The 13,560-nt window shown below is 41.8% G+C and overlaps 1 protein-coding gene across 2 annotated transcripts in view; it reads left to right on the top strand.

Annotated features, from left to right (window-relative positions):
- The window catches only part of CPXM2 (carboxypeptidase X, M14 family member 2), a 163,432-nt gene that overhangs the window by 125,946 nt on the left and 23,926 nt on the right, over nt 1–13,560 (top strand). For both annotated transcript variants that reach the window (XM_082267448.1, XM_082267447.1), the window contains one exon: nt 6,925–7,222. In XM_082267448.1, coding sequence (XP_082123574.1) covers nt 6,925–7,222 — 298 coding nt within the window. The remainder of the gene's footprint in view (nt 1–6,924; nt 7,223–13,560) is intronic.

Raw genomic sequence — 13,560 nt, forward strand, 5'->3', positions numbered from 1 at the left:
CGGATGAATAAAGAAGAAAAAAAGGTATTTCCTTGCAAAAAAAATAAAAAATTGTTTACATTGGTAAAAGCATTTTTAAAGGGGATTACGTACATCTAAACTTATTAAAATGGGTGGAACTCCGCTTTAAGCATTGTTCTGCTAAGATATGCAAGGCCTTCCCTGAAAAAGACATTGTCTGGATAGGAGCATATGCTGCTCTAAAATCTGGATATATCTTTCAGCATCGATGGTGTCTTTCCAGATGTGCAAGCTTTCCATTCCATAAGCATTATTGCACTCTATTACCATCAGAGTTGTCAGCTTTTGAACTGAGCGCTAATAACAAGCTGGAAGATCCCTCTCCTTTTTAGTCTGGAGGACACGGCACCCATGGTTCCGAAATAAATGTCAGATATGGCTTCTTCTTTGCATGAGAGAGCATTAACTTGCTTTTTTGGAAGCACGGCGAACTGCGTTCATAGACAGTGATTTTTGCAAGATTTCTCCAGATTGTCAGAATCTCTTGATGATAATATGTACTGTAGATGATGAAATATTTAAAGCAGTAGTATCCCGCTTTTTTCACTTTTACCTACAGGTAAGCCTATAATAAGGCTTACCTGTAGGTACAAATAATATCTCCTAAACCGGCACGGTGATATTTACAGTGCATGCAGCCGCTCGCGCGAGTGGCGCATGCGCTCTGAAGGTCCGGGGGGACCTTCAATCAACTTGCTGGGAGCTTGATGACGTCATCGCGGCTCCGGCCAATCAGCGCGCCGGAGCCGTCTCTTCCGGCCAATCAGCGCGCCGGAGCCGTCTCTTCCGGCCAATCAGCGCGCCGGAGCCGCCGAACCCGGAAGAGACGACGAGGGATCATGGCAGCGCCCGCATCGATGTCCGGGGGTCCGTGTCGGGGCTTCGTTTTAAGGTAAGTTACACATAATGGGCTAGTATGCGATGCATACTAGCTCATTATGCCTTTTGTCTTGCAGGTTTTTTTTTTTAATTTTTTTTTTTTTATAGGGTTTACAACCGCTTTAAAGTCTTTGCAATTTTACATTGAGGAACATTATTCTGAAATGACAATTTTCAAAATTTTAACAATTGTTAGCCAGAGCTTTTCACAGATTGGTAAACCTCTGCCCATCTTGACTTTTGAGATGGTTGATTTACTAAAGGCAAATGGACTGTGCACTTTGCAAAGTGCAGTTGCACTCTGCGAGGGCAGTTGCTCCGGAGCTTAGTAAATGTAAACCTTCACTTTGCAAAGAATACCCAATCACATGCAAAAAAATAAATAAAAAGACAGCATTTTTGGTTGCATATGATTGGAAGATGGAAGTCAGCAGAGCTTCTGTTCATTTACTAAGCTCTGGAGCAACTGCTCTTGCAGAGTGCAGCTGCACTTTGCAAAGGGCACAGTGTATTTTCCTTTAGTAAATCAACCCCTCTGTCTCTCTAAGATGCTCTTTTTATACCCATTCATGTTACTGACCTGTTGCAGATTAACCTAATTATTTGTAAAATGTTCTTCCAACTATTTCTTGTTAGCACCACTTATTTTGCCAGCTTTTTATTGCCCTGTCCCAACTTTTATGAGACGTGTTCAAAATTGCAAATTTTCTCAGTTTAACCACTTGTATACTAGGCACATTCACCCACTTCCTGCCCAGGCCTCAGTGCACTGTCATACTTTGAATACCAATTGCATGGTCATGCAACACTGTACACAAAATGGCATCGTTATCATATTTTTAGATAGATATTGCTTTCTATTGGTGGTATTTAATCACCACTGGGTTTTTCATTTTTTGCTAAATGAAAAAAAATGTTTTCTATTATAAAATTTTGCAAATAAGTAAATTTTCTTCTTTATTGTGCACTGATAAGCTGCACTGATGTGCACTGTTGAGTCTGAACTGATGGGCACTGATGAGGCTGCACTAAAAGGCATTGATGAGGCGACACTGATGGGCACTGATAAGCTGCACTGATCATGAGGCACCGATGAGGCTGCACTGATGAGGAGGCACTGATGGGTACTGATAGGCGGCACTGATAAGCTGCACTGATGGGCACTGATAAGCTGCCCTAATGGGCACTGATAATCAGGGCACTGATGATTAGTTCCCTGATTATCAGTGTAAACAATGTACTGACAGTCTTGCTGGGTAACGGCTCTCCTTTCCTCACATAGACACAGCATGGGAGGAAAGGACTGCCAATAACCGGCAAGTCTGTTTACATGTGTTCGACTGGGATTGGACACAGTTGATCACATGGTAAAGGGCCACTGTGATTGGCTCTTACTGAGATCAGTGATCAGCTGTGTCATAAGGACAGAGCAGTCACAGAGTGCGCTGGGTGCGTGCCTAAGAGGGCACACGGGAAGTGGGGTTCTGAGCGAACGTCCATGGACGCCCTCCCAGAACTGGAAGCCCACACTGTAACCGTCTTTTGGCAAAAGCGTAGGTGGGAAGAAATTAAACATTTGATATATTTTCTATTGCATTCTGTTTTTATGTAGACTTTAAAGAGCATACCAACTTTTTTGGAAATGGGGTTGTATAAGGAGCTAAATGTGTGCGATGGGTGGGAGAAATGAACCAAAAGGGGGTATTCTTCTGCACTTGTTATCCCTGAGGAAAGGGGGATTTATGTAACCTCTGAGATGCACAGGCTATTAACTGTAAATAAAGAATGATATACCTAAGGAGTAAGGAGTGATATTTCTCTACCTAATAATCTTCTTGATTTATTTCTTTGATGCTTCATTATCTATTGCACTTCACGTTTTCATCCATTGTAACCCAGTGGCCTATGAAGCAGCTAAATAGCTACATTTGTGTCACAAAGGTACAATATCGAATAGTCAAAACTATTTCAGATTCAGCACCACTCTTCACCTCTATTTGCTGTGAAGTTGACGTGTAGGCATATACCAGAAGTCAATACTAAGTGCAAATTGTCATACTGTATGTATAATGCAATAACCCATACCAACCAATTTTCTTGATTTTTTTTTTTTTCTACTGATTTTACTATAGCAATCTAAAATCTGATAGGATGCTAGAGTTAATGCATTTTGCACATTTTCACTGCACTATACTGAGTATGCCACCATTTGTATGGTCTTTTATTAAAACAAGCAGTAGAAGAGTGGAGGGGAATGAGCTCTAGTGCCTTTGTCCTATTTCTAGAGCCAGAGCAAGCACATCTGCTGTGAGCCTTATTGGAAATTTTAAATGGTATGCATGTGATGAAGGGAATTTACTATAAAGAAAGGTTAAGGTGGTGATATTCTAAAAATACATTTCCTTTATTAAACCCTTTTCTTAGATACTGTACATAGAAGTACAAATAAACATTGCTTGCCTTTGTATTTTTGCTTAGCAACAGTTTATACAACTTAGCTACCGGTATTACATATAAGGATACAAACCTTTCTGTGCCTCCACGGGTGTTGCTATGTTAACATCCTACTATATATTTGCAATTAACCCTCATTTTGATAAAAAATAATATTACTGCATTATCTTATTCTACCAATCCCCACAGTTCCTGTTTATGACCATGATTCCCCTATGTAATATTTGTTTTTATTTTGTCACAAACTTCAAAGTGCATTATCCCATATCAGGCTATTAGAATTCACTTTACTATACCTATGCCGATACAAAATAGATTGTGATGGATGTACAGTGCATCCAGAAAGTATTTACAGAGCTTCACTTTTTCACATTTTGTTATGTTATAGCCTTATTCCAAAATGGATTGAAGTAATAATTTTCCTCATAATTCTACAAATAATCCCCTATATCGAAACGTGAAAGAAGTTTGGTTGAAAGCTTTGCAAATTTATTAAAAATAAACAATTGAAAAAATCCCCATGTACATAAGTATTTACAGCCTTTGCTCAATACTTTGTTGAAGCACCCTTGGCACCAATTACAGCCTCAAGTCTTTGTATGATGCTACAAGTTTGGCACACCTATTTTTGGGCAGTTTCTCCGATTCTTCTTTGCAGGACCACTCAAACTCCATCAGGTTGGATGGGGAGCTTTGGAGCACAGCCATTTTCAGATCTCTCCAGAGATGCTCAATCAGGTTCAATTCTGGGCTCTTGTAAGGCCACTGAAGGACATTCACAGAGTTGTCCTGTAGCCACTCCTTTGTTATCTTGGCTGTGTGCTTAGGGTCGTTATTCTGTTGGAAGATGAACCTTCGCCCCAGTCTGAGCTCCAGAGTGCTCTTGAGCAGGTTTTCATCAAAGATGTCTCTGTACATTGCTGCATTCATCTTTCCCTCAATCCTGACTAGTATCCCAGTTCCTGCTGCTGAAAAATATCCCCACAGTATGATGCTGCCACCACTATGCTTCACTGTAGGGATTTGTATTGGCCAGGTGATGAGCGGTGCCTGGTTTCCTCCAGACATGGCACTTGCCATTCAGGCCAAATAGTTCAATCTTTGTTTCAGCAGACCAGATCATTTTGTTTTTCATGGGTTGAGAGTCCTTCAGCTTCCTTTTGGCAAACTCCAGACAGGCTGTCATGTTCCTTTTACTGAGGAGTGGCTTCCGTCCAGCCACTCTACCATACAGGCCTGATTGGTGGAGTGCTGCAGAAATGGTTGTTCTTATGGAAGGTTCTCCTCTCTCCAGAGAGAAATGCTGGAGCTCTTTCAGAGTGACCCTCGGGTTCCTGGTCACCTCCCTAACAAATGCCCTTCTCCCTCGATCACTCAGTTTGCCAGACAGCTGGCTCTAGGAAGAGTCCTGGTGCTTCCAAACTTCTTCCATTTACGGATTATGGAGGTCACTGTGCTCATTGGGACCTTCAATGCTGCAGACATTTTTCTGTATCCTTCCCCAGATCTGTGCCTCAATACAATCCTGTCTCGGAGGTCTACAGTTAATTTATTGGACTTCATGGCTTGGTTTGTGCTCTGGCATGCACTGTTAATTGTGGGACCTTATATAAACAGGTGTGCCCCTTTTAAAATGATGTCCAATCAACTGATTTTACAACAGGTGGACTCAGTGATGGTGATCAGTGGAAACAAGATGCACCTGAGCTCAGTTTTGAGTGTCATGGCAAAGGATGTGAATGCTTATGTACAGTATCTCATAAAAGTGAGTACACCCCTCACATTTTTGTAAATATTTTATTATATATTTTCATGTGACAACACTGAAGAAATGACACTTTGCTAAAATGTAAAGTAGTGAGTGTACAGCTTGTATAACAGTGTAAACTTGCTGCCCTCAAAATAACTCAACACGCAGCCAATAATGTCTAAACCGCTGGCAACAAACGTTAGTACACCCCTAAGTGAAAATGTCCAAATTGGGCCCAATTACCCATTTTCTCTCAGTGTCATGTGACTTGTTAGCGTTACAAGGTCTCAGGTGTGAATGGGGAGCAGGTGTGTTAAATTTGGTGTTATCGCTCTCACTTTCTCATACTGGTCACTGGAAGTTCAACATGACACCTTATGGCAAAGAACGCTCCGAGGATCTAAAAAAAATGAATTGTTGCTCTACATAAAGATGACCTAGGCTATAAGAAGATTGCCAAGATCCTGAAACCGAGCTGCAGCATGGTGGCCAAGACCATACAGCAGCTTAACAGGACAGGTTCCACTCAGAACAGGCACATGCTCAGCATCATATCCAGAGGTTGTTTTTGGGAAATAGACGTATGAGTGCTGCCAGCATTGCTGTAGAGGTTGAAGGGGTGGGGGGTCAGCCTGTCAGTGCTCAAACCATATGCCGCACACTGCATCAAATTGTTCTGCATGGCTGTCGTCCTAGATGGAAGCCTCTTCTAAAGATGATGCACAAGAAAGCCTGCAAACAGTTTGCTGAAGACAAGCAGCTTAAGGACATGGATTACTCGAACCAAGATAAACCTATTTGATTCTGATGGTGTCAAGCGTGTGTGGCTTGCCTACAGTCAAGCATGGTGGTGAGAGTGTCATGGTCTGGGGCTGCATGAGGGCTGCCGGCACTGGGGAGCTACAGTTCATTGAGGGAACCATGAATGCCAACATGTAAAATACTGAAGCAGAACATGATTCCCTCCATTCGGATACTGGGCCACAGGGCAGTATTCCAACATGATAAAGACCCCAAACACACCTCCTAGAAGACCAAAGAAGCTGAGGGTAAAGGTGATTAACTGGCCAAGCATGTCTCCAGACCTAAACCCTTTTGAGCATCTGTGGGGCATCCTCAAACGGAAGGTGGAGGAGCGCAAGGTCTCTAACATCCACCAGCTGCGTGATGTCATCATGGAAGTGTGGAAGAGGACTCCAGGGGAAACCTGTGAAGCTCTGGTGAACTCCATGCCCAAGAGGGTTAAATCAGTGCAGTAAAATAATGGTGGCCACACAAAATATTGACACTTTGGGTCCAATTAGGACATTTTCACTTAGGGGCGTACTCACTTTTGTTGCCAGCGGTTTAGACATTAATGGCTGTGTGTTAAGTTATTTTGAGGAGACAGCAAATTTACACTGTTATACAAACTGTCCACTCACTACTTTACATTGTAGCAAAGTATCATTTTTTCAGTGTTGTCACATGAAAAGATATAATAATATATAGTAATGTACTCATTTTTGTGAGATACTGTACATGTGATTTTTTTTTTTTTTTGTTTTTTATTGATAATAAATCTACAAAGACATCAAACAAACTTCTTTCCCTTTGTCATTATGGTATATTGTTTGTAGAACGTTGAGGAAAATAATGAATCATTTCCATTTTGAAATAAGGCTATAAAATAACAAAAATCGGAAAAAGCGAAGCGATGTGAATGCTTTCCGGATGCATTGTACAGGTACAACTTTATGCGTTTTGTTCCTTGACGTTTTTATTGATTAAGCCACTTTGTCTTTCACAAATACATTAGTTCATTGTTTTTTTGCCTGTAGGTGGCAATCGAGACCCGTGCTCTCATCACATGGATGGAAAAGATCCCCTTTGTACTGGGAGGAAACCTGCAGGGTGGGGAGCTGGTGGTGTCATATCCCTTTGACATGGTGCGTTCACCATGGAAGACCCAGGAATATACAGGAACACCAGATGATCATGTGTTCCGATGGCTGGCTTATTCATACTCCTCCACCCATCGGCATATGACTGACTCCAGTCGAAGGCCCTGCCACTCTGAAGACTTTAACAAAGAGGAGGGCACTGTGAATGGGGCCTCATGGCACACAGTGGCTGGCAGTAAGTGCACTACCTCTACATAATTCCTTAAATGCAGCACTGACATAATTGCATGTAGATGTTTCAAGAAACTTGCCAACATTTGTTCTCGTCATTCAGTGAAAATATAATTTGGGTCCAAAGAGTCCAGCATCGTGTCATCATAATTTCAGGAACAGAGGGAGTCTTTAGTTTAGGTGTATCAAACTTGAATTGGGCAATGGAATGGACTTTTAAACTGTAAAGCACAAGTCTTACTTTCGGGCTCTCAAAAACCAGGAAAACCCCCACAAAAGTTGAGATGAGGTGCTGGACTTAACTCATTAATACATCAAAATAGAAGATGTTGGTTGGGCTTAGTGATGAAAGCTTGGATGTTCTAGCAAGAAGAGGGGGCCCTCCTAAATCGTGGCCTCCCAAATTGAGAACCCCACCCATAATTGATAAAAAGAGCACCAAACAGTTGTCTCAGGGACAGTGGCGGAGCTAGACTTTTAAAACAGGGGTGGCAAGGTATTATTTTGGGGGGTCAATATACAGAGTGTTCGATTACACAAAAAATAAGTTATTTTCCACAAAATGTATATAGATTAAATTAAAGTTGTTTATTTTCCAAAATGTACACAATTATATATGTATTAAGTATACAGCAAAAATAGAACAACAAGTATTCAAAGTGCTCCTTGGACTAATCAAGTCCAGTAGTAAACAAAAACTGAGGTAAATTTGGACCTGTCAAAACAGAGCAGGACAAGGCAGTTGTACACATTCAAATATGTACCACAAGAATAATAATAGAACAACAATACAAAAAAACATAGAGCCCTTTAACACTGACTCTAATGATAAACTTCAATAGTTGTACCAGGTATGACCTGCATCTACCTAGTGGTATGGCACCACCAAGTTCACAAAAACAAACATTCAGAACAGCATAATTCTGCGGTTCTGGTGAGATGAAGCAAAATGTTTTACAAAGTCCTCCATATTAATGGAATATGCCCTCCTTGACTCAACACTAAGTATGCCCAGGTGACTTAATCTATCATCTCCCATTGTCCTGAGGTGGGTTTTTATTAATTTAAGGGCAGAGAAACTTCTTTCGCAGGTTGTAGTTCTAACTGGAATCACAACCGAAATTTTACTAAGCCTAAAAAGTTCATGGAAAATCTCTTTGTAAGGTTCCAAAAACCCCACAAACTCAAGTAGAGAAGCTGGTCTCTCTCCACTTTTCTCCCTTCTTAAAAGAAGCCGTCTCGTTTGATGAAGCTCATGCTTAAGTTCTTCTAAATCTGACTCAAATGTTTTCCCCAAAGCATTAATGCTAAGCACTATAGTGCAACGTCTCCCTTACTAAAACAGTACTTTGTTTAATTTAATACCAATAAAAGCCGTACATACCAGCAAAACGCTCTTCATCGATCCTGTGTGTGCTGCTGCGTTGTGTTTTGTTTTGGAGCTGTTTGGAGCATGAAGGAGCTGCGTGTCAGCTTAACCAATGAAAAGTGTAGCAGCAACAACAGGACGCTGCGGCGGCACTATTGTGCGTGCTGCGTAAGGATGCATTCACGTCCGCTGGGAGATTTGGGAAATGTTCGTAAAAATCAGTGTAATGTTTTCAGCGGGGTGGCAACAGGGGTGGCAAGGACTTTGTCTTGGGTGGCAATTGCCACCCCAGCTAGCCCTCTGGCTCCGCTACTGTTCAGGGATTTAAAAAGTGTATAAAGGGTATTCAATGTGTTTCAGGGTTGACAATCCATCCAGGCAATGTTTCCTATTAACATCGAAATTTTTGGTAGTGATCTATATTAGTCATGATGGACGTGTGTAGTGTAATTTAGGAAACATTGTCATATTCATTTACAAGCCCTGATGACATGGGACTGTCAGCCTCTGAAAAGATTTGGCTATCTTTTATACACATTTTCATAGCCCTGCAATAAATAATCAAATGATAAGACGACTGGACGACTGGACTGGACAAATGACAAGAAAACCTCCTAGAGCTTTCTGTCAATTTTGTGTAAAAAAACAGGAAAATTACTTCTTAATTGATAGATACGTTTATAACTTGCCACTATGGTACAAAAATGTACCATTCTAAGTATGAAATAAATAAAAGAGCATAAACTGACAATTGTATTTTCTCTTCCCCTCTGCCCATCAAGCTGACTATACAATAAAATGAGACCCTAATACTAATGTTGCGCTACCCCAATAGGAACTCCTGGTTAGTACCCAGTGGTAGTACTACATCAAAGTAAACGGACACTAAACCAGTTAGTAAGGGCAAACTTCATATATTGTCACCTGATATGGTTGATAAAGAAGTTAACTTAAAAAGGGATTACCAATGGTAATAACACAATTTAGCATAAAGGGTGATTACTAATAAGGACTAGGCATAAGATGACATTGGGCATCCAGATCAGTGTTACCAACCTATCAGATAAATATTTACTGGCACGACACCCAAAATTTACTGACACAGCCATGTTTTTACTGGCATTTCCAAAGTTACAAAATTACAAGTAAAAATTTCAGTATTTAGGCGACAAACAAGTAAAATATTCAATCAGCAATGTGATATAACGTAGATAGGGCGGGTTTGAAATTGTGCAAGTTCAGCTGAACCTGCACGATTAGAAACCCAAATGTCAGTGCGAGTTCTGGGGCGATTTGACAGACATTTGTGTGGGTTCCTGCACAGATGTCTACTGAAACTACCCCCGAAGTCACCAAAAGTAGTGCAAAAACTACTTTTGGGAATCGGCACGGCTCCGCAAAGTGGCAGTTGAATCGATTCAAACAGTGCTGTTGCGACCGATAGGTCTTGATTTGGCTTGCGATTTGACATGTCAAATCAGCCCGATGTGAATGGGGGCTGAGAGCAGAAAACATATTTCTTAGTTAATTTTCGATATAGTAAGTAAGTAGTTTAGGGACAGGCTCAGGAGGGTAAGAAATTAGAATGGGCGGCACACACATGAAATTTACTCTCACAGTGACACTGATAGTAGTGTGCAGCAGCACAGATGATGATGACATCTCACCCACACCTCACCTCCTGAGTCACAGTGACATACTCTCTCCACACCAGGAAGTCCCTTCAGTCCTCTCTAGTCCAAACCGCACTGACAGTCCCGCTCCCAGCTTGCCTTGCTCCTGCCCCACAGAGCCACACACAAGGCTCCAGCCACTCCACTCTGCCCCTTTGCACCATGACATCACATGACACGCTCAGGCACCGCCTCTGCTAGGCCCTCCCCCCCTTCGGTGCAGGTCGGAGCTAAGTGTCACAGTCATAATTTTTACTGGCAACCTTTTCCTATCACTGTCATTTACTGGTAGGAGAAAAGTGCCTGTTTTTTACTGACTGCCAGTAAAAATACTGACAGTTGTCAACACTGATCCAGATGAGCATAAAGAGTAGCAAGGTCACCTAAATTGCAGCTACACTTCTCCTCCTTGCCCCAATGTCTCCTGGGAATTACAGTGCACAGGGTCCATAAACTCCAATATATAGCTGCTGTCTTGAATTACAACTCCCATGATTCTCAGTGCTCTGCATAGAAGTCTATGGGCTGGCTTGGCTATGGCTTTCTGTTTGTTGGCTTGAGGGAATAGTGCAGAATAATATCAGCATCACAATAGAAAGTGAAAAGAACAAAAAGCAATATCCCCTTCTTCGTATTTCTATAGTCCTGACTACACTAAATTCTAGCTATTGTAACATTTTTTTTCCTTTATTTTATTAAAAATGTATTTTCTAAGATCTAAGGTTTTTTTTTCAACATTGATTACCAGACATATAACATTTAGATGTTGGACAAAGTAGGGAAGAATCCTGTGTAGGGAAGGAAAATTCTCGCTAATGGGGTCACAGAAAGCTTCAACAAGTTGACAGGGGGTCTAACACATACAGGTTTTTTTTTTTTTTTTTTGTACTATGTGTCTGTTTGGGAGGTTTTCCATCACTTCCTGTCCTTGAGAGACAACATAAATTAATTCCTATGAGGACACAGATAGCAATTAAAATTGGATCTAACAGCAGTGCCAGCTAAAAAGGGCTTACTTCTTTTTCTCTTTTCGACAGCCCTGAGTCCTAATCCCCAGACACTGGATTCAACTACACTTCCTAGTATTAGAGTAATAGGTCCCTTTTTTATATTTCTTTATGGTTGATTTGGTTTACCATCAAATGTCAGCTATCTGATCTTCAATTGATAGTAAGAAATGTGTTGTTGTATAATTAGTGCTGGTTTATATCGCCATACTGTACATGTAGACACTATCTCTACTGTTGAAATATTTATATATGATACTGTCTCTATTTTTTCTTGTGTGCTTGTAATTATGTGTAAGCCCTCAATAAAACCTATTCTCTAAAAAATGGTTATAAACAGTGGCGGCTGGTGCTCGGTAATTCGGGGGGCGGCAAACCAATGCATCCCCCCCTCCTCTGACGGACAGTCGGTCGGTCGGCAGGCAGGCAACACATTCCCCAGGCAGGCGACACATTCCCCCCCCCCAAAGGGCCTGCCTCCTTATCTCCTCCTCCCTCCTGTCGGAGCCGGGGAGTACTGGATGGCTGAGCCGCTGTGCTTCTCCTCCAGCCGTGTGACTTCTGTCTGTTCCTGGCCACTGGCCAGTAAGATCGCTTCTCCTTTTGGCCAATCGGGAAAGGGGTCTCACAACCCTCTTCCTGATTGGCTGGGAGGAGAGTCAGTGTGACAATAGCGAATATTTATTCGCTATTGCCATAAAACTGGGCGGGCTCAGTGCGCAGTGCTCTGCGCCCCGAGTCCACCCTTTTTTGAAGCCTTTTAGAGCCTCTGGCTCTAATCACGTGCTTCAAAAAAAAATTACCTATTGGAATCAATGCGTCTGGTGCCCTACATGTAGATTAGGGGATCGGAAACATGGATGGGGGGGGCTGCGCCCCTGCGCCCCCAATGGACGGGCCGCCACTGGTTATAAATCTATACCACTCTGACAATAAAAACGAAATATATGATTGGGGTGCTCCTGTAAGAGATATTTCATTTTACAACATTTTAGAACATGTAAGGGCTCATTCACATAAACTGTGCTGGGCGATGTTGCTAGCTCAGTACCAATACAAGAACAAGGTAGTTTGTTTTATGTCCTATTGCAAAAATGTAAATTGAAGTGCCACTCCACTGCTAGCCAAATCAACTGCTAACTATACCTGTGCTTGTAATCACACTGGAAGAAATAAAATTAAAGATCAAGTTTAATTCATGTCTGTTCACATTATTTTCAATTAAGTCCTAGTAAAGGGGGTGTTTTTAGACCCCCCCAGATTGAAATAAAGTCATATCTAGACCTTTTAGTTTTGGTTTGTTGCTTTAATTTACATTTTTGTTGCATTACACTACATGCCAAGGAAAACGTGAGGATCCTCTGGGGTGTAGAAGTTGCATGCCCAGGAACCAGATCATTTACATCGACATTAATACTTTAGGATAGCAATACCAGTAACTTTATGGGTTCAGCACTATTTTTCCAATTTCCTTAACTGTAGCATCCTGTTGGTGTGCATTGATAACAGTTGGAAATGTACTTTTATTGCAGTGCAGCATGTTGCTGTAAAGCAGGGGTAATGAATTAAAATTCACGGAAGTCCAATCAGTAAAATTTTCTTCCAGCAGAGGTTCAAATCTCATATTCTTTTCTGTGACTCAGATCCTTCACACCACAACCCCTTATTAACATCAGTGTCCTTGTTCCCCCTTCACATCACAGTCCCCTCTTTTCATCAGTGTCATCAGTCCTCCCCTTTACATCAACATTCCCTCATTTACATCACAGACCCCCTTTACTTCATAGTGGCCTGTTGCTTTATCATAGCCCCCCCCCCCCCTTTACATCACAGTGCTCCTCTTTAAGTTTCCGACCCCCTTTACAATACAGCACCTAATTACAATACAGCCCCCCTTTACATCTCAGTCCCCACTGTTATATTGAAGTCCCCCTTTACATTACAGAGTTCATAGTTCCTTCACATCATACACCCCTGTGCATAACAGACCCACCTTTGCATTACAGTGCTCCCCTTTATATCCCAGCCCACCTTACATGACATCACAGTGTTCCTCTGTACATTATGACGTCCCCTTTACAATACAACCCCCATTTACAATACTGCCCACTTTTCCATTGCAGCCCCCCCCCCTGTATTGCAGTCTGCCCTTTACATTGCAACTCCCCTTTAAATTACTGCTTCCTGCACAGTACAGCATCCCCTTTTACATCACCGCCACCCCTTTACATTGCAGCCCCCCTTTTAAATTACAACCCCATTACATTACAGGTCCCACCTTTACATCACAGCC

The sequence above is a fragment of the Pelophylax lessonae genome, assembly GCF_965119305.1.
Source record: "Pelophylax lessonae genome assembly, chromosome: 9".
NCBI classification, from domain to species: Eukaryota; Metazoa; Chordata; class Amphibia; order Anura; family Ranidae; genus Pelophylax; species Pelophylax lessonae.